Here is a 21,963-nt window from a genome sequence, read left to right as displayed (position 1 = left end):
TGTTTGAGACGACAGGTGAGAAGCCGGTTCCTGTCTTGTCACTGAGAAGGGGCCACTTCTAACGTGAGGCCTGCAATTATTTCTCATCGCAGAGTCCTCTGAAAGTGCTGTTAACAGCAACAGTTCAGCCCATGATAGTCCAGGAAGCTTTCTGCCCACCCATGGAGTAGAGGACGTTCTAGCTAAGAGTTTGTGAGAGATGCCAGTTTCCTTATTTCAGAGCTGGCATAGTTACGCACCCACTGGCATGGAATGGGCAGCTGTGCCTGCCGGCCACTGGGCGCTCATTGGGACTAACAGCAAAGGCCAAACCTGAGTATCTTCAAGCAACAGAGGCAGTAGCAGTGTCTTAAGTACTCCTTTTATTGCATACAGATTACATCATGCACCTAGCATCTACTGTACAAGGATTTATCGTCTGCCAGAGAGACAGACAGACAGTCAGAATACAAACAAGACAGCTTTATACAGCACTGGGTCACGAAGATCCCCCTCCTCTCTCCCCTTCCCCCCAACCTCCTCCAAGAACTCACAAATGCTGCAGCCGCTCAGGGCCTGGCAGGGGCAGCAGCTGGGGCATTACACACCCAGGCAGTCTCTACCGGGGCAAGCAAAAATCCTGCTCTCACATGGGCCTAGCCAGTGGTCTTGACAGTATAAGAACACCACCAAAGTCCAAACCCCAGTGAGAATGGGAAGAGCTGAAATATAGCTCGGGGAATTCTCTTCAGCAGAGTTAATCCCGGATCCGAAGAAGATCTCCCCTCCCATCAGCTCAGGCCTGGGACTAGGATCAACTTCTCTGGCCACTAATCCTCCAGCACATGAAAGCACCGCCACCAGCCCACAGCTGTCAACTCCTCCTCCCACCCTCCAAGATCTGGGCCAAAAAACCTGCATCTCTCTACGAGCACCCCCCCCCCCCCCCCCATCTGGTCTGAGCTCCCATGTGGGGGCAGCTCCTGAGGGATGAGACCATCAGCCACCATCACTTTCTCACTCCAGCGCTGGCCACCTGTCCCTCTGTGTGCTGCCTGCACGGAGCCCGGCTTCCTTCACAGGGCAAAATAAGCAGAAATGACCCCCAAACAAAAGATGCCAACTCATAACCTCTGAGCTCTGCAGGGACCACCGCCACTATCCTGCACGCTAGCAGCAGAAAGCAGACAGGTTTCTCAGTATTTTGACAGAAATCTGGCTTTGCTAGGACATTTAATGGCCCCATGGTGGCAGATTAAAGGAGGACTTTGTTAGCTGGACGCCTGCTACAGCTCTGCAAGTTACTGGGTCTCCAGGAGCAGTGCACTGCTGGCAGGCCCTGCTGCCGTCTGGAAAAGGCTGCACCCGCTGCTGGCAGCTTAGCACGAAGCTCTGCTCCAGCTCTTCAGGAGAGGCTGAGCCAATGCTGCTTTTAGAGGCCATGGCTTTTCTTAGAAAGTGCACTAGCAATGCCTGAGCCTGCAGCTCACCCTGTCCTGAAACCCTGGAGCCAGCAGGCAATACGAGAATAAAGACTTACCTGCTAGTAGCGCCCACGCCCTTGGCTACACGTATCCCTGATTTGCTCCATCCCCATTGCACCGGCTCCCTCCTCACAGAGCGCAGAGGACGGGCATCGGTCAGGCAGCTGTGCTAGGGGCAGCTCATGGTCTTAGGAGGCAGACACGCAGCTCACTCTGCCCTCATTGTACTCTCTCAGCTGGGTCTCAGGGCCCAGAGGCGGTCAGACGTGTAACAAGTCACACAAGACAAAGATCCTGCTCTCACCTCACACGGGCAGAGCATGGCTTGTTGCCTGTGCGCTTAATGAAAGAGGAAGACCAGATGAACGGGCCCAGGAATTGAGGGAGTGTAGCTGATGTCCCACAGGTTTCCTCAAGTCTCACTCATCTAAGGCAGGGTGACAGCAGGGCCAAGCCCTAATTTCCTAGCGGCACCCACACGCGCAGTGCATGCACAGACCTCATTTCTGCATGTCTCAGAGCTTGCACCCTCCCCCCACCTTCCTTCCAGGGAAGGAAGTGCCACGGCTGCAGCAGCACACAGGCCTTCCCACTCCTACAGCCACCTTCATCTCTATTACAGCAAACTAACAGTGCTGGCCTGGACCCAGCTATCAGTGAGGCATCCCGGTACCGCAGCAGCAGCAGCCGCCTCGAGGAATGGTACAGAGGAGGGCTGGACCGATTCACATTATGACCTAGGACATAACACAACATTAGGTGATAGAGGAATAAAACCATGCAGGGACCAGTGCGCTCCAGATTCTGGTGACCTGACCCTACTGCCATAGGCCAGTGCAGGAGTGGCCACTGCTCTTCACCTTTGAACAGAGCAGAGGACCACCTGGACCCCAGCCCAGCCAAACTGCAGCTACTGAAGGCAGCTCCCATACACCTTGGCTCTAACCTTTCCTTAAACGTTGTTGGCTTTGTTCATCTCTATATCAGGAGGCGGCCATGGGCAGAGGGGCTGTAAGCGCAGTTACTGACCGGGCCAGCAGCATTCACCCCTGCACCTGCTGCTGGAAGGAAGAGGTGAAACCATCTGAAGATACAGTCGCAGAGCCACTGGCATCAGCAGCCATCCTGTACCCACTGAGTGCTCCTGGCACAGCGGCGTGAGCCCAAATCTTAGCCAAGACCAACCCTCCTCCCTCTCCCCTGCAGGCTGCCTTGTGAGGGTGGAGGAATGGAGGCGAGATTAGCCACAGTGGCCTTAACACAAAGGAAGGAGCTCGTCTGATACACAGACTGTGACGGAGAAACACGCCCAGGGCTGGGAAAAGCACAGAGCAAACCACATCTTGTCCGAGGGGTCGTTGAGTCAGTAATCATAGTAATAGAAAAAAATCCAGCATCAGGATGGAAAGAAATGCAGTTGTGAGCAGCAGAGAGTCCGTGCTGCTCACTCTCCCACTGCAGGCCAGGTCCCCAGTGGCCCCTGTGTCCATCTGCACTAGAGGTCAGTGTGAAGTCTGTAGCCAGCTGGGGTGGAAGTGGCAGGAAACGACCAGCTGGCATTTTGGCTTCAGTCGAAGTGCTGGAGTAGGGAAGTGAAACGGAAGACTTAAGCCAAATCTTCCATGGGCAGCTCCTCCTCCAGGTCCTGCTCATCCGCAATCACCACATTTTGATTACTGGTTCCCATAAGAGACAGCGGGCTGGCATCTTCCTCAGCCTCAGCTGGTTCTTCCTTTACATACACTTGATGGCTGACAAAGGGTCAGGGAAAGAAATTGTTAATGTCAATTAAACTCTGACTGAATGGTCCATCCCCCACCTATAGTAAGTGTAAGCAGGTGAGTGTGAGCGTGAGTGCAAGTAAGGACAGAGCACACATCACAGCCACTCTCCTCCCACCCCCTAACCAGGCACTGGAGGAGTCAGAACAGCGTGCAGGGCCTCTCCCCTCCTGCTAACTGCTCCTCCAAAGTCCTGAGCCAGTTACACACGTGCAGGCACCTCGTACCTGTACTGCTGTGGTGAAGGGTGGGGAGGGCTGCCGTTGCTGGTCACCTGTTCCACGGTGCTGCTCACGTCGTCGTGAGCCACGTGCAGGCCACTGCTGCTGCCTGAGTTCGTATTCATCAGCAGGGGAAAGTTACTTTCTGCCAATGCCGCCTGCCAGGAAAAACAGAAGGGTCAAGGGGTGAGGCCACCCACAAACACATAAGCCAGCTTTCAGGGGGCACCACTATGACTGAAGAGTGGAGGGTGACTCTCCTGACCATGTAATAACCAGCATCCCCCGCCCCACAAGAGTAGATTAAAACATATAAAATGGTCAGACCAAGGGTCCAGCAAGCCCAGCATCCTGTGACAAACAGTGGCCAATCCAGGCCATAAGAACCTGGCAATTACCCAAACACCAAGAAGATCCCAGGCTACTGCTGCAATTAATAGCAGTGGCTATTCCCTATTGATTTATAGCAGTTTATGGACTTCTCGCCCAGGAACTTGTCCAAATCTTTTGTAAACCCAGCTACACTAATTGCCTTAAGCACTTCCTCTGGCAATGAATTCTAGAGCTTAAATATAAGCGATGCCATACTGGGTCAGACCAAGGGTCCATGAAGCCCAGCATCCTGCATTAAGTGAAAAAGAAATTTCTCCAATTTGATTTAAATGTGCTACTTGCTAACTCCATGGAATGCCCCCTAGTCCACTTTTACCCGTTCTAGACCTCTCATGATCTTAAAGACCTCTATCATATCCCCCCTCAGCCGTCTCTTCTCCAAGCTGAAAAGTCCTAACCTCTTTAGTCTTTCCTCATAGAGGAGCTGTTCCATTCCCCTTATCATTTTGGTTGCCCTTCTCTGTACCTTCTCCATCGCAATTATATCTTTTTTGAGATGCAGCGACCAGAATTGTACACAGTATTCAAGGTGCGGTCTCACCATGGAGCGATACAGAGGCATTATGACATTTTCCGTTTTATTCACCATTCCCTTTCTAATAATTCCCAACATTCTGTTTGCTTTTTTGACTGCCACAGCACACTGAGCCGACGATTTCAATGTGTTATCCACTATGACACCTAGATCTCTTTCTTGGGTTGTAGCACCTTATATGGAGCCCAACATTGTGTAACTATAGCAAGGGTTATTTTTTCCTATATGCAACACCTTGCACTTATCCACATTAAATTTCATCTGCCATTTGGATGCCCAATCTTCCAGTCTCGCAAGGTCCTCCTGCAATTTATCACAATCTGCTTGTGATTTAACTACTCTGAACAATTTTGTGTCATCTGCAAATTTGATAACCTCACTCCTCGTATTCCTTTCCAGATCATTTATAAATATATTAAAAGCACCAGTCCAAGTACAGATCCCTGAGGCACTCCACTGTCCACTCCCTTCCACTGAGAAAATTGACCATTTAATCCTACTCTCTGTTTCCTGTCTTTTAACCAGTTTGCAATCCACGAAAGGATATTGCCTCTTATTTAACATAGTAATAAGGCAGAAAAAGACTAAATGGTGTATCCAGTCTGCCCAGTAAGTTCCTTATGGGAGTAACTGCTGCTCTGTGCAGGTTATAAGGGTAGTAATGGTAATCAAACCCATATCAAAATTACTGCTGGCAACATTATTACAGGGTAAGCAGCCCCCATGACTTTTTAGTTTTCTTACAGGTTTGTGAAAATCCAAATACTCCCCCCATCTGCTGATTCACCTTTAGCCAGGGTGTTTATTAAGCCCTTCACAAAAATGTAAGGCAGGACTTGCCTTGGGTAAATCCATGCTGGCTGTGTCCCACTAAGCCAGGTCTCTCTCTACGCTCAGTGATTTTATTCTTTAGAAGAGTTTGCATGATTTTTCCCAGCACTGAAGTCTGCCTCGCCCCTGGAGCCCTCTGCAAACTCTCACTTTCCCTCCTACGTCCTCATTGGCTGTGCCCTGGCCCCAGACAGGATCACCCCCTGCAGCGAGGGGAACTCTCTCATGCTCAGCAGGGACAGGGCCCTCTCGTGGCTCTTACCTGGTAACTGGCGTTTAGTGCTCCATAGCCAAGCCCAGAAATCATATTTTTAACTAACGTTGGACTCCTAGAAAATAAAACAAAAAAAAAAACCTAATTTATCTGTCTCCTGCAGACCCCTCCTCCAGCCCAAGATGAAACAGGACACAAAACATGTTAAAACAAGGTCCCCACAGAAGCCCCCGCCCTCCCCACTCCCCCCAGCGCTCACTTACAGAAATGTACTCGCCCATTGAGGGGGTGGTAGGGTCCATGGACAGAGACCCCCCAAAAGACAAAGTCTCTCCTGATAGCTGCAAGCAGCATTTGTACACGTTCCAGACGCGGATTGTTTATGTTAAGTTATGTTAACTTAACATAACTTAACATAACTTAACATATGTTAAGTTATGTTAAGTTAAGTTAAGTTATGTTGCATCTTTGATGGTTATGGATGCTGTACAGGCTGAAGTTGGAAGTTGATTATTCTTGCCCAACAGTGGGAAGTGCCCAGAGCTCTGCAGCAAAGTGTAAAACCATAGAACATGGCTGCAGAATCAGGATGTACAGGGCCGGCCCCGCTCCCCGGGGCTGCTGCACATCCCATACTGCAGCAAAGTGTAAAACCATAGAACATGGCTGCAGAATCAGGATGTACAGGGCCGGCCCCGCTCCCCGGGGCTGCTGCACATCCCATACTGCAGCAAAGTGTAAAACCATAGAACATGGCTGCAGAATCAGGATGTACAGGGCCGGCCCCTCTCCCCCGGGCTGCTGCACATCCCATACTGCAGCAAAGTGTAAAACCATAGAACATGGCTGCAGAATCAGGATGTACAGGGCCGGCCCCGCTCCCCCGGGGCTGCTGCACATCCCATACTGCAGCAAAGTGTAAAACCATAGAACATGGCTGCAGAATCAGGATGTACAGGGCCGGCCCCTCTCCCCCGGGCTGCTGCACATCCCATACTGCAGCAAAGTGTAAAACCATAGAACATGGCTGCAGAATCAGGATGTACAGGGCCGGCCCCCTCTCCCCCGGCTGCTGCACATCCCATACTGCAGCAAAGTGTAAAACCATAGAACATGGCTGCAGAATCAGGATGTACAGGGCCGGCCCCGCTCCCCGGGGCTGCTGCACATCCCATACTGCAGCAAAGTGTAAAACCATAGAACATGGCTGCAGAATCAGGATGTACAGGGCAGGCCCCACTCCCCCGGGCTGCTGCACATCCCATACTGCAGCAAAGTGTAAAACCATAGAACATGGCTGCAGAATCAGGATGTACAGGGCCGGCCCCGCTCCCCGGGGCTGCTGCACATCCCATACTGCAGCAAAGTGTAAAACCATAGAACATGGCTGCAGAATCAGGATGTACAGGGCCGGCCCCACTCCCCCGGGCTGCTGCACATCCCATACTGCAGCAAAGTGTAAAACCATAGAACATGGCTGCAGAATCAGGATGTACAGGGCCGGCCCCACTCCCCCGGGCTGCTGCACATCCCATACTGCAGCAAAGTGTAAAACCATAGAACATGGCTGCAGAATCAGGATGTACAGGGCTGGCCCCACTCCCCCGGGCTGCTGCACATCCCATACTGCAGCAAAGTGTAAAACCATAGAACATGGCTGCAGAATCAGGATGTACAGGGCCGGCCCCACTCCCCCGGGCTGCTGCACATCCCATACTGCAGCAAAGTGTAAAACCATAGAACATGGCTGCAGAATCAGGATGTACAGGGCCGGCCCCGCTCCCCCGCGCTGCTGCAGTATGGGATGTGCAGGAAGCCTGTACGGACCAGCACCCTACCATGCAGATCTGGGACGGGTGCAATGACTCTGAGTCCAGGATGCTGGCGCCTTGCTAAGTGTGCGCAGCGTCCATGGCAACGACCCTATTGCCCTGCCACTCCTCCGGGCTATGCTTGTGCTTTTGGGCGTCACCTTCAGAGGCTGCGTAGCTGCAAAGGAGGTGGCTGCTTCTGTAGGCAAGTGCCAAAGAGAAGTGTCCAGTGAGACTGCAGCTGCGCAGGAGGGGCAAATGCTTACATCTGCGCTATTAATCCTGACCTAAAGCAACCGCCCCCAGGAACTCATCCCTTTAACCCTGGGAGAAATATCCAAGCTAGGGAAACCCCCATGTACATTTACACATGGGGGGGGAACAACGCGCTAGGGCAGTTTAGCAGGGCAAATCGCTGTTTCCACAGGGGAAGGGCAGGGGCAAGTGTCCTCCGGATATTAGGAGGGGAAATCGCTCTCCCCACAGGGGAAGGGCAGGGGTAAGTGTCCCCCGGATATTAGGAGGGGAAGGGCGGGGGTAAGTGTCCTCCGGATATTAGGAGGGGAAATCGCTCTCCCCACAGGGGAAGGGCGGGGGTAAGTGTCCCCCGGATATTAGGAGGGGAAGGGCGGGGGTAAGTGTCCCCCGGATATTAGGAGGGGAAGGGCAGGGGTAAGTGTCCCCCGGATATTAGGAGGGGAAGGGCGGGGGTAAGTGTCCCCCGGATATTAGGAGGGGAAGGGCGGGGGTAAGTGTCCCCCGGATATTAGGAGGGGAAGGGCGGGGGTAAGTGTCCTCCGGATATTAGGAGGGGAAGGGCGGGGGTAAGTGTCCCCCGGATATTAGGAGGGGAAGGGCGGGGGTAAGTGTCCCCCGGATATTAGGAGGGGAAGGGCGGGGGTAAGTGTCCTCTGGATATTAGGAGGATAACCTGCTTCTCTAGTAGAGCTGCAGTCTTCACAGTACCAACTTACGAGGAAAGACTAAATAGGTTAGGGCTGTTCAGCTTGGAGGAGAGGCAGCTGAGGGAGGATAGGATAGAGGTCTATAAAATAATGAGTGGAGTGGAACGAGTAAACAATCAGTTGTTTACTGTTTCAAAGAGTACAAAGAATAGGAGCATGAAATGAAGTTATTAGGTGATACATTTAACTCAATGCATAATTAAACTCTGGAGTTGATTGCGGAGGATGTGGTGAAAGCTGTTAGTTTAGTTGGTTTAAAAAAGGTTTAGACAAGTTCCTGGAGTAAAATTTCATAGACCATTATTAAGGTGGACTTGGGTAAACCCCCTGCTTATCTCTGGGATAAACATCTTGGAATCCTACTAGGTAAACTGGATTGGCCACTGTTGGAAACAGTGATGGACCTTTGATCTGACCCAGTATGGAAAACCTTACCTTCACAACTGGGACTGCAGCCACCACAACTGCAGGTACGCTAGTTTAGGGATTTCCTTTCCCTGCAAACAGTATATCCCATACCGTCCATCCTACGACACAAAGCCACGCCACCGCCTGTACACACACTAAGGAGGCAGCAGAGCCTGTAAACGCACCAGTCTGATATTTAAAAAGTCGTCTTCCAGAACATCCAGCCCCAGCAAGGTCAGAAACCATGCCAGATGTTGTAATGCTAGCAGGGAAGTTCAGAAGATGCTCTGACAGAATATCAGTTCCACACAGGACAGACCCCAGAGAGTAGGACCACGTCTGCTCAATGTGAACAAACCTTACTATTACCTTAAGAACAACAAAGAATGGGAAACGGTCAAATGTCTTTGAAAGGAGAGAGTTCACAGCCCAAAGAGCGATCGAACAGAACCCAGGGGAACTAGAGAAGGGGAGCCAGGGCCGTTCCATGCAAGTGAACACACAGAGGACACACATTGCAAACCATCTCCCTGCAGCTACAAGCGAGGAGGCCAAAGAATCAGTCACTCACCACCTGAAAACATTAAGAGCATAACTGATATATACAAATTCTGCACTGAAATAATCAGTAAAACTCAGGATTAACAGAGACTCTCACAGCTTTGGGGCAACTACAATACATGGAAATGTTTTCTTCTGTGATTGAAAAGGATCTGATCCCTGAGCGCCACCTGGTGACGCTCTGAAGATATGCAGGGACACTACATACTGCCAGCCCATGTACACTGCCAGCCCATGTACACACACACCCCAGCATCCAGCGTAACGGTGCCTTCATGTACACACACACACCCGTCCCCACATCCAGCCCAACGGTGCCTTCATGTACACACACACCCCAGCATCCAGCGTATCGGTGCCTTCATGTACACACACACACCCCCTCCCCCCAGCATCCAGCCCAACGGTGCCTTCATGTACACACACACACACACACACACACCCGTCCCCACATCCAGCCCAACGGTGCCTTCATGTACACACACACACACACACACCCCCGTCCCCACATCCAGCCCAACGGTGCCTTCATGTACACACACACACACACACACCCCCGTCCCCACATCCAGCCCAACGGTGCCTTCATGTACACACACACACCCCCCCGTCCCCACATCCAGCCCAACGGTGCCTTCATGTACACACACACACACCCCCCCCCCCCCGTCCCCACATCCAGCCCAACGGTGCCTTCATGTACACACACACACACACCCACGTCCCCACATCCAGCCCAACGGTGCCTTCATGTACACACACACACCCCCACACCCCCAGCATCCAGCCCAACGGTGCCTTCATGTACACACACACACACCCACACCCCCAGCATCGAGTCCAACGGTGCCTTCATGTACACACACACACCCCCCCCCCCCAGCATCCAGCCCAACGGTGCCTTCATGTACACACACCCCCCCCCCACAGCATCCAGCCCAATGGTGCCTTCATGTACACACACCCCCCCCCCACAGCATCCAGCCCAATGGTGCCTTCATGTACACACACCCCCCCCCACATCCAGCCCAACGGTGCCTTCATGTACACACCCCCCCCCCCCCCCAGCATCCAGCCCAACGGTGCCTTCATGTACACACACCCCCCCCCCCAGCATCCAGCCCAACGGTGCCTTCATGTACACACACCCCCCCCCCAGCATCCAGCCCAACGGTGCCTTCATGTACACACACCCCCCCCCCCAGCATCCAGCCCAACGGTGCCTTCATGTACACACACCCCCCCCCCAGCATCCAGCCCAACGGTGCCTTCATGTACACACACACACACACCCCCCCCGTCCCCACATCCAGCCCAACGGTGCCTTCATGTACACACACACACACCCACGTCCCCAGCATCGAGTCCAACGGTGCCTTCATGTACACACACACACACACCCACACCCCCAGCATCGAGTCCAACGGTGCCTTCATGTACACACACACACCCCCTCCCCCCAGCATCCAGCCCAACAGTGCCTTCATGTACACACACCCCCCCCCCCCCACAGCATCCAGCCCAACGGTGCCTTCATGTACACACACCCCCCCCCATCCAGCCCAACGGTGCCTTCATGTACACACACCCCCCCCCACATCCAGCCCAACGGTGCCTTCATGTACACACCCCCCCCCCCCAGCATCCAGCCCAACGGTGCCTTCATGTACACACCCCCCCCCCAGCATCCAGCCCAACGGTGCCTTCATGTACACACACCCCCTCCCCCACATCCAGCCCAACGGTGCCTTCATGTACACACACACCCCCCCCCAGCATCCAGCCCAACGGTGCCTTCATGTACACACACCCCCCCCCCAGCATCCAGCCCAACGGTGCCTTCATGTACACACACACCCCAGCATCCAGCGTATCGGTGCCTTCATGTACACACACACACCCCCTCCCCCCAGCATCCAGCCCAACGGTGCCTTCATGTACACACACACACACACACACACACACACACACCCGTCCCCACATCCAGCCCAACGGTGCCTTCATGTACACACACACACACACACACACACCCCCGTCCCCACATCCAGCCCAACGGTGCCTTCATGTACACACACACACACACACACACACACCCCCGTCCCCACATCCAGCCCAACGGTGCCTTCATGTACACACACACACCCCCCCCGTCCCCACATCCAGCCCAACGGTGCCTTCATGTACACACACACACACCCCCCCCCCCCGTCCCCACATCCAGCCCAACGGTGCCTTCATGTACACACACACACCCCCACACCCCCAGCCCAACGGTGCCTTCATGTACACACACACACACCCACACCCCCAGCATCGAGTCCAACGGTGCCTTCATGTACACACACACACCCCCTCCCCCCAGCATCCAGCCCAACGGTGCCTTCATGTACACACACCCCCCCCCACAGCATCCAGCCCAATGGTGCCTTCATGTACACACCCCCCCCCCCACATCCAGCCCAACGGTGCCTTCATGTACACACCCCCCCCCCAGCATCCAGCCCAACGGTGCCTTCATGTACACACCCCCCCCCCCAGCATCCAGCCCAACGGTGCCTTCATGTACACACACCCCCCCCCAGCATCCAGCCCAACGGTGCCTTCATGTACACACACCCCCCCCCCAGCATCCAGCCCAACGGTGCCTTCATGTACACACCCCCCCCCCCCCAGCATCCAGCCCAACGGTGCCTTCATGTACACACACACACACCCCCCCCCGTCCCCACATCCAGCCCAACGGTGCCTTCATGTACACACACACACACACCCACGTCCCCAGCATCGAGTCCAACGGTGCCTTCATGTACACACACACACACCCACGTCCCCAGCATCCAGCCCAACGGTGCCTTCATGTACACACACCCCCCCCCAGCATCCAGCCCAACGGTGCCTTCATGTACACACACCCCCTCCCCCACATCCAGCCCAACGGTGCCTTCATGTACACACCCCCCCCCCACATCCAGCCCAACGGTGCCTTCATGTACACACCCCCCCCCCCACATCCAGCCCAACGGTGCCTTCATGTACACACACCCCCACACCCCCAGCAGCTGGGGTAACTGTGCCTGAACAGAGCACCAGCAACCCTGCCAATGGGGAGCAGGTAGTGGCAGGCAATCCTGTCCCTGCTGGTGACTGAAGGGGGGAAGGTATTGGAGTAGCAGGGCTCTGCACACCCACCCTGTCATCTTTGGCGGTCTTCTCTTTTGGTACTCCAGCTCATCCACTGTCCACACAGCGCCCTTCACGTTCTCCACCCGCACGAAGCACTTGTGCAGACTGAGGTTATGGCGCACTGCATTCTGCAAGTGAGAATGGAGGACGGCATGAGCATGCAGGACTGACAGACGTTACATCCCAAACTCCCAGGCTAGGACTGGGCATGGGGAATTAGTGATGAGGAGTCAGGAGCAGCGGGTCTGAGAGGTAATGAGAGCTGCAAGGTGCTCTGTACATGGAGGCAGATGAGGAACAGAGAGCGTGACAGAAAGTGACAGCCAGAGACTCCTGCAGGTACGCAAGGAAAAAAGGAACTTGTGCAAAACGAGTGCAACCAGGGCTAATTCCACTAAACATGGAGCACGGGGGCTGGCAGACAGACAGACACATGGACAGACAGGCACACAAACTGCAATTACTTGAGAGCCTTTTCTCCACTGGTCTGCTTTCATGAGCAGTTTTAATTTGCCTCTAATTAAATGCTGTGTATTTTTCTGATTCAGTGGCTAATCCATGAGGAGGCCGAGGCTGGACTCTCCCAAGCTGAATTAGAAAGCAGCTAATCACGCCGAGCGAGCGGCTGCTGGTCTTCAGGACACTGCTTTGCAAATGAGAATGACCCCAATTTCAGAGAGACGGCCTCACAGGGGGCTTATTCCAAGCCCTCGTTTGTGATGAGGGACTAATTTGTTACGCCAAAACATTAAGAGCAATTTAAGAGGCCAAACAGGGGTCACAAAAATAAAGGAGCTGACGAAGACAGCAAGGGCATTGTGGCGTCTGCGGTAATTTTGGGCTGGGAGCTCTTAGCCAGACGTGCCACGGACACACAGTGAAACTGTCAGCGTGGTACAGAGTGTGTGTGTGTGGGGGCGGCACCGAGGAGACACTGGCACCCAGCAAGAGAGGCAGAGCGAGAATTATACCTGTGAGCTAAGAGCCTGCACTGTCATTCCCCTAACCCCATCCAGCCTGAGAGACCCCGATGAGACAGAGCACGGCACGACTGGGAGACTCCTGGCAAGCTCACTGCCCTTCCAGCAGAGGGCGCTCACAAGGACGTCTGCTTTTTGGGCAAGGCCAGGAGGAAGCTGTGGTTTGTGCAGCCTGGCCAGGCACAGTCAGCTATGAAGGCGGGGCAGGGCACAAATTTATTTAGTTATTTTAAATTATTTCTCTCTCTCACCCTCCAGAATGTCCGGGGTGGGTTACAAAGCCACAAACAATCATAAAATAAAAACAGCAAAAAAAAAATAAACAAACATAACAGACCGACAATAACGGATATCTAGGTGGAAAAAGGCATCACCTGCAGAGAGCAAGAAAGGATTGCTATATTACTGGCAGTCGGAAACTGGAGAGGCTAATCTGCCATCTCCGATGCTGGCGTGAATAAAAACGTTTTCAGAGCCAGATGTTCCCGACTGTGAGCAGTAGAGTTCCAAAAGCCCGAGCCTGTGATGGGCAAAGCACGCTCTCGTGTCTCATTTAAGCCAGCGAACTCGGAGATGATGCTGGGACGCCGTGAATGAAGGCTCAGGAGGATTATGTTGATATTATCCACTGTGCTTAAGAATGGCTGAATATAAAAACCTATCACAATATCACATGGATGCTCACTGGGTAAAAAAAACAACATTTTTAATCTTTACACATTTTTTATTTTTTTTATTACTTTAACAAAAATTATTTCTCTTCTAAATGCTCCAATGCAATTCAATCATCTGGAAACTTGTAATATTTTAATTTTTAAAAATTTTATCTATCAACAAGACTGGCTAGGCTGCTAATTTTTAGAAAGGGAAAGCCTCAGACAGCAGCAACACCAGGATCATTATGCGTTTTCTCAGTGCTGCTCGTGCAATCACTTCACTGGTTAAAAAAAAAAAAAAGCCCTTTCAGCCTGAACATTGATCATTCTATTTTACCAAATATATATATATATATATATATATATATATATATATATATATATATATGTAATGGTACGGTTCTTTATACCCAAAGACTGCTATTATCTGTCCAACACTGACATAGCCCATCGGACTGCGTGAGAAGCACCCAGAGAAGGCATAAAGATCCTGCTATTAGTGCTGCTTGAGGTAAAAAAAAGTAGCAGTCTAGGCAGTCTTTAAAAAAATATAAAAATATTGCAAATTTACTGATGGGAGCTGAGTTGCGTTGATGGAGCGTTTAGAACAAATTTTGTTAAAAATAATTTAAAAAATAAAAAATGTGAAAAGATTTAAAAAATTGTCTTTTATCCAGTGATAATATTCATGTGATATTGTGATAGGGCTTTTATACCCTGGGATATTAGCAGTATTTTGTAGAGGAATATAAATCCCTCAATTCAATTCAGTGCCAGGATCAAGCCCCTAAAGGAAGCAGAAGATAAAGGTAAAAAGACAGGGGGAGGGTCCTTCTGCTTCCATTTCATCTAGGATTTCTCCCCCTGGGGTGCCTGCTCCCAAGCTATGCCTCTTTCATAATGCACGCCCTGGTGGGGACTGGGGTCTTGCTTATCAGACTGAGTGAGCAGAGCGGGGGTGCTCTCCCCTCCCATTACACACGTCCGGTCCCCTGCTGCAGTGCTCACCTTCCAAGTGGCAGTGTTTCTCCGGAAATAAGCAAACATGCGTGTAAACCAGTTGTAGATCTCGTTCAGCGTGAGCTGCCGGTCCGGGGTCTCGAGGATGGCCTGTAAGAGAACAAATACCAGGAGGAGAACCCATGACATCTAACTTTAAAAAGTAGCTCAGCCTGGAGGCCAAGCTGGGGCCTCAAGAATGGAAAACTCCTGCGGAACTGCCCCATTCGTCTTAATCATTTCCACTGGGGTCCGTGAAGACAGCGGCACGAGAGCTGGCACCATCTGCACTGCAAAAAGCACAGCAGGGTGAGAGTACCTGAGAGGGAGGAAGACAGCATCTCACCTGCCGAATTAACGAAGCGTAGGTGAAGGGGGGCCGCACATCCGCATTTCTGTAGAATTCGTGGTTCTGTGCAAGCTCTGAAAAAGCAGAGTGAAAGAGATGAAGCCATGGAGTGAAAGTGGAGCGTCTGGGACGAGGCCAGCAGCAGCAGCAGCGGCCATGCCTCTACCTGAAGAGATGGGGGTGCAGAACTTGTCTGCGTTCCTTCTGCGAATGGATCCCACGTTCTGCAGCGTGGACGAGCTGATGACAGATGGGCCCTGCCTTAGGGGTGTGATGGGAGCCGTGGCGGAGGTGGGGGGGTGAGCCAGGCCACCGGAGAAAGGCTCCGCAGAGGTCTTGGTAAGTGTGGCACTCGACACCAGATTCAGCTACAGAGACAGTGAAAGAGAGAAAATCCTCAAACCCACAGGGAAAGGGGACGGGAGAGGAGGACACAAAGTGACAAACAAGATCAAGTTTCTCTGCACTTCAGAAATGGCTCCGATGACTTGTTTGGCAAAGTAATCAATATTTCACGAGTAATGTCAGAGAGAGAAGCTGGCGGCTATTCCTCGTGGCACGTGCAGACACACAAACGCACGCTGCCGGAGCAGGGGGACTCACGTGGCAGGCACAGGACACATCACTTGGGTTACAGTAACTGCGACAGAAAAACTCATTCCCTTCTCTACCTCAGCCAGTGCCAGGAAGAAATGAAACCTTCCCCCCCGCTCCCCGCAGTCTTCCACAGCCCAGAGACGGAAATGATGAAAGGAATGGGCGCAGAAAGCAGCCACCTCTCCTAGGCTCCCCATGCAATATTAAAATGAGGGGGTGCTGGGGACCAGTGTGTGTGTCCATAGCGCCCCCTCGGAACCGGGTGCAGAGAGAGCCGGCTGGGAAAATGGAGGCTCAATCTCCGAGCGCCCGTTTTCTCCTGCCACCGGCACATACAAGATACACAGCCTGAGCATGCAACCTGTGGGTATTGCACGCCCACATTTTTTTTCAATAAATATTAGGAAGAACCTCAGAAAACAGGGTTTGATTTTTTCAACGTGGCCTTGAGCGTGGCCCACCCAGCCCTAGGCTGCTGTAAAATGTGCAGTGTTGCGGGGGTGAGCCAACAGCCTCATCCATGTGGATTTCCATGTGATGAGCGCTGTTACCTACGCGCGTTTTGCATCCTTATCCCCATACTGGACCCAGGGTTATGGACGCACGTCCAGTCGCATCTTACGCCGTGCGCAGTGCATGGTATTGAATTGGCCCCAGAGTGTCAAACTGCAACGTAAAAGCAAAGCTTGGACTGCACAGAAAGTGTCCATGGGCCATACACTCGGCCTTACTGTAACAAGTACCCTGAGCCCTGGTGCTTACGGGCTGCGAGGGCCTCATGTGCAGATGGGTCATCATTGCCTGAAGACGCTCGGTCTCTTTCGCCAACTGTGAGGAAGCAGAAACAGCAGTGTCACTGGTGTAACCAAGCCCTGCTACAGCATCTGCAAATGGCCCCCTCCTGGCATATTAATGGCCTCTGTATTCAAAGCTGAATCTGGAAGTCAGACCTGCTGTATGCTAGCTCTGATTTATCTGCTCAAGATAACAGGATAAATAGTCCTGCCCTGATCCACCCAGCCTGATAATTACCAGTCCTGCTAAGTGCTGCTCACGGTCCTTACTTCTCCAGCTGTGTAGCACTAAATATCGGCCTCCGTGCTTTCAATGCATCCTACATCTGGAGAGCAATGCGGCCCTGCACTCTAGAAGCAGATGTTCCTGTACCCCCAGACCCTCCTCCTGCCCTTCTACACCCACAGAGTATGAAACTGAAGTTGGAAAGTTTGAAGTGAGCTAAGTAGAGTTAGTAAGTTACTGTATTACTCTGCACTTTTCATAGTAACCCCCGTCCTCTATTAATGTTTTAAAACAAATCTAGAATCGCTCAGCAAACGCTGCTGTAGTGAGCCCAATGGTCACATCTCACCCCCACATGAACTTCAGTCCTCCACCATCAGCCCATGCCATCTTCTCTTGCCCTCTCTGCCCCAGGCTATGAAAGCTGCAGGTGCATTCCCAGCTTCCTACTGCAGTGCAGGGGCAGGATGCGGGAGCTGAAGCTGAAGAGGACGATCGCACTCCTGCACCAGCCTCCTCATTACAGCAGACGTCTCCCCCTGCCATGCTGACACCTTCGGCATAAACGCAGCAGGGGCTTCAAGTTGAAAACTTATAATTGGTAGCTGGGGTGGCAGCTTCTCCTCCCGGCGCACAGAGTTTTCTGCCTCCTGTCTCTTCTCTCCCCCTTTCATTTCTCTTAGTCCTGGTAATTGCTTTAGTGGATATTTGTGAAATAAACTGAAATCAGAGCTGAACATCATAGCCCGGCCTCCTTACTCAACCAACATCCATACGATCAGAAGGCACCATCATGCCCTCCCTATCAGAAAGCCAGGTCTGCCCTTCCCACTCCTGTCTATCTCCTTCCTCTTACCTATCCTCACGGTAGTGAAATCTGAAGTGCAGGATCCTACATGCACTGCATGGAAAACAGGAGTGGATTGCTCTGCACTCACAAGCCGGAGTCACTTAACCCCAGCTGTAGCGCTGGCTTATTAGGATCCCAGGGGCACACAAGGTTCCTGCTGCTGTGGCTCTGATGGGACGCACCTGAATCTCCAGCTGTTGTACAACCTGCATTTGCACCCGGCACTGGGCTGTACTGCGGTCATCAAGTGCATGATCCGTGGTGAGGTGTCTGGAGAAAGAATCCCAAAATCCATTTACACATAAGAAGGATAATGCTTCCCCCCTACATCGCCACAAATGCAGGAAAACACATTAAGGGGCTACAGGTAATCCCCCTTTCTCCTGAAGACGAGGAAAGAGTGAGCGGCAGCGTTTGCAGCAATCCACCACCAGCCCTCTCCTCCAGGACACCAATCAGCAGGACAAACTGAGAACTCCCCAGACAAGCCAGCATCTATTAGCATCCATGGAGAGAGGGAGAGAGGGAGAGAGGGAGAGAGGGAGAGAGAAGGAGGGGGCTGAACTGTACTCTGCTTGCATTTTCAGACTCAACATTCGCTTCAGTTGAGGCTGTCGCTTTCTTTCGATGTCTTTGCTAAAATCCCAGCTGCAAAGGGATATAATTGCAAATGAACTAATTAACTAAACCTCTGACGAAGCGTGAAAACAACTTATTTGACCCTGATGCTAGCAGGGCCCTCAGACAATAGAGTTAATCAGTCACTGAGAGACATGCAAGAGGAGTCCACCTACTTGATAAACTGTGCCACGTCCTCGCAGAGCGCCTCACAGCCAGGCCACTTGCATTCTCCGTGCCCGAACAAGGGGTGAGAGCTGGAGTTCTCCTCATGGGGGGAGCTACCAAAAACAGAGAAGTGCAAAGTCACAAAATCAGCACTGCCCGTTCACAGGGACACCAAGCAATCCCCACAGCAACAGATCAAGCAACCAGGACACAAACCTACAAAGAAACATCACCAACAGCAGGGGAGAAAGAACCACTGGCAACAAATGATACCAGATTCTTCTCAGCTCTGCACAAAGCTCGACTCATCTCTGAATAGCACCTGCTGCTCACACTTTGCCAAATATCTGCTGTCATGGAAGGGACATAATCAAAGCCTTTTCGCTGGTAAAAAAAAAAAAAAAAAAAAGAAGCATTTTACCAGTGGAAACTGCTTCACCTGTCGGCAGGTAAAAGAAACCGCATTGTTCAACAACACTGGTGGTTTTAGCCACAGTCTGGGGTGGGAGCTAGGGTGGAGCCTGGAACAATGTGTGCAGTTTTACCCATAGTGTGAAGAGGCGGACCCTGGAGGAGGGGAGGGGCTGAGGGTGCAGCCTGGAACAATGTGTGCAGTTTTACCCATAGTGTGAAGAGGCGGACCCTGGAGGAGGGGAGGGGAGGGGCTGAGGGTGGAGCCTGGAACAATGTGTGCAGTTTTAACCATAGTGTGAAGAGGCGGACCCTGGAGGAGGGGAGGGGCTGAGGGTGGAGCCTGGAACAATGTGTGCAGTTTTACCCATAGTGTGAAGAGGCGGACCCTGGAGGAGGGGAGGGGCTGAGGGTGCAGCCTGGAACAATGTGTGCAGTTTTACCCATAGTGTGAAGAGGCGGACCCTGGAGGAGGGGAGGGGAGGGGCTGAGGGTGGAGCCTGGAACAATGTGTGCAGTTTTAACCATAGTGTGAAGAGGCGGACCCTGGAGGAGGGGAGGGGCTGAGGGTGGAGCCTGGAACAATGTGTGCAGTTTTACCCATAGTGTGAAGAGGCGGACCCTGGAGGAGGGGAGGGGAGGGGCTGAGGGTGGAGCCTGGAACGTGTGTGGTTTTACCCATAGCGTGAAGAGGCGGACCCTGGATGAGGGGTGGGGAGGGGCTGAGGGTGGAGCCTGGAACAATGTGTGCAGTTTTACCCATAGTGTGAAGAGGCGGAACCTGGAGGAGGGGAGGGGCTGAGGGTGGAGCCTGGAACGTGTGTGGTTTTACCCATAGCGTGAAGAGGTGAACCCTGGAGGAGGGGAGGGGAGGGGCTGAGCGTGGAGCTTGGAACAATGTGTGCAGTTTTACCCATAGCGTGAAGAGGCGGACCCTGAAGGAGGGGGAGGAGCCAAGGGTGGAGCCTGGAACGTGTGTGGTTTTACCCATAGCGTGAAGAGGCGGACCCTGGAGGAGGGGAGGGGCTGAGGGTGGAGCTTGGAACAATGAGTGCAGTTTTACCCATAGCGTGAAGACGCGGACCCTGGATGAGGGGTGGGGAGGGGCTGAGGGTGGAGCCTGGAACTATGAGTGCAGTTTTACCCATAGTGTGAAGAGGCGGACACTGAAGGAGGGGAGGGGCTGAGGGTGGAGCTTGGAACAATGTGTGCAGTTTTACCCATAGCGTGAAGAGGTGGACCCTGGAGGAGGGGAGGGGTTGAGGGTGGAGCCTGGAACAATGTGTGCAGTTTTACCCATAGTGTGAAGAGGTGGACCCTAAAGAGGGGAGGAGCCAAGGGTGGAGTCTGGAACATGTGTGGTTTTACCCATAGACAGTCCTGGTGGTAGAGAGTGGGATGATGTGTGTAGTTTTGGTTATTGGACACTGCGCATGTTGTTTCCAATGGAAAGATTATCTAGAGAGAAAGGAGGCAGAAATCTTTGCAAGTAATTTCTTCTATTGCAATAATGAAAGTATTCCCCATGGGGTTTGCAGGAGCCTGCATGTGACACTAATTAATTATCACGCTCATGAGGTTAATCCTGGGGGGGGGGGGGGGGAGAGAGATTTGGCACAGCTAGAAAAAAATCATGGGCATGCAAGAGGCAGAGTAACCCCAGGGGTTAATCACTCACTCTCCTGGCTCCAGGAGAGATGTTTAAACTTTGCTTTCAGAACAGTTTCTCTCCATGTTTATACTTTCTCTGCCCCGGCTTGCTCTCACACACTGTGCTCACATGCTGTCACCCACCTGCACAGGTCATGGCTCCACAGGGTGCATTGCTGTGTAGCTTTCCTGCCAATGTCACTATTCTTATGTAAAGCTCCTTGGGCAATGCTCAGACCACAAAGTTGGTCTACAAATATTTGTAAATAAATGGTTGACGTCAGGTATCCTTACACAGAGCAAGGAAGGCAGGGAACATACAGTGTTTATCATACAGCTCACTTTCACCAGAGTACTATATATAAGAACATAAGAACATGCCATACTGGGTCAGACCAAGGGTCCATCAAGCCCAGCATCCTGTTTCCAACAGTGGCCAATCCAGGCCATAAGAACCTGGCAAGTACCCAAACATTAAATAAATCTCAAGCAACTCTTGCTTATTAATAGTTTATGGATTTTCTTCTAGGAACATTATCCAAAGCTTTTTTAAACTCAGTTACATTAACTGCTGTCAAACATCCTCTGGCAATGAATTCCAGAGCTTAACTATGCACTGAGTGAAAAAGAATTTTTCAATTTGTTTTAAATGAGCTACCTGCTAACTTCAAGGAGTGCCCCCTAGTCCTTCTATCCAAAAGTGTAAATAACCGATTCACATCTACCCGTTCTAGACCTCTCATGATCTTAAAGACCTCTATCATATCCCCCCTCAGCCGTCTCTTCTCCAAGCTGAACAGCCCTAACCTCTTCAGCCTTTCCTCATAGGGGAGCTGTTCCATCCTCTATCATTTTGGTTGCCTTTCTCTGCACGTTCTCCAGTGCAGCTATATCCTTTTTGAGATGCATTGACCAGAATTGTGCACAGTATTCAAGGTGCGGTTGCACCCTGGAGAGATAGAGATTTTATGACATCCACCATTTTATTTTCCATTCCCTTCCTCATAATTCCTAACTGGTTGCTTTTTTGATTGTGAGAGCACACTGAGCCACCGATTTCAATGTAATATCAACTATGTCATCCAGATCTTTTTCCTGGGTGGTAGCTCTTAAAATGGAACTTAAAATTGTGTAGCTACAACATGGGTTATTTTTTCCTATATGCAGTTATCAGTTGTCAACATATTTCATCTGCCATATGGATGCCCAATCTTCCAGTCTTACGAGGTCCTCATGCAATTTAACACAATCCGCGTATAATTTAACTAATCTGAATAAGTGTCAACTGCAAATGTGATC

General features: G+C 51.9%; 1 protein-coding gene across 4 annotated transcripts in view; it reads right to left on the bottom strand.

The window, feature by feature from the left end:
* Nucleotides 1-342: 342 nt before the first annotated feature.
* Nucleotides 343-21,963, bottom strand: part of FOXP4 (forkhead box P4) — an 84,783-nt gene continuing 63,162 nt past the window's right edge. For all 4 annotated transcript variants that reach the window (XM_029572695.1, XM_029572694.1, XM_029572696.1 and 1 more), the window contains 10 exons: nucleotides 18,612-18,716; nucleotides 18,000-18,087; nucleotides 16,710-16,775; nucleotides 15,517-15,718; nucleotides 15,348-15,424; nucleotides 15,011-15,112; nucleotides 12,373-12,494; nucleotides 5,487-5,553; nucleotides 3,472-3,623; nucleotides 343-3,214 (listed from right to left, as the gene is read on the bottom strand). In XM_029572695.1, coding sequence (XP_029428555.1) covers nucleotides 3,070-3,214; nucleotides 3,472-3,623; nucleotides 5,487-5,553; nucleotides 12,373-12,494; nucleotides 15,011-15,112; nucleotides 15,348-15,424; nucleotides 15,517-15,718; nucleotides 16,710-16,775; nucleotides 18,000-18,087; nucleotides 18,612-18,716 — 1,126 coding nt within the window. In that variant the 3' untranslated portion in view covers nucleotides 343-3,069. The remainder of the gene's footprint in view (nucleotides 3,215-3,471; nucleotides 3,624-5,486; nucleotides 5,554-12,372; nucleotides 12,495-15,010; nucleotides 15,113-15,347; nucleotides 15,425-15,516; nucleotides 15,719-16,709; nucleotides 16,776-17,999; nucleotides 18,088-18,611; nucleotides 18,717-21,963) is intronic.

This window comes from Rhinatrema bivittatum, chromosome 12 (assembly GCF_901001135.1).
Source record: "Rhinatrema bivittatum chromosome 12, aRhiBiv1.1, whole genome shotgun sequence".
NCBI classification, from domain to species: domain Eukaryota; kingdom Metazoa; phylum Chordata; class Amphibia; order Gymnophiona; family Rhinatrematidae; genus Rhinatrema; species Rhinatrema bivittatum.
The sequence above is the reverse complement of the archived record's forward strand: the minus strand, read 5'-3'. Positions and strand labels throughout refer to the sequence as shown.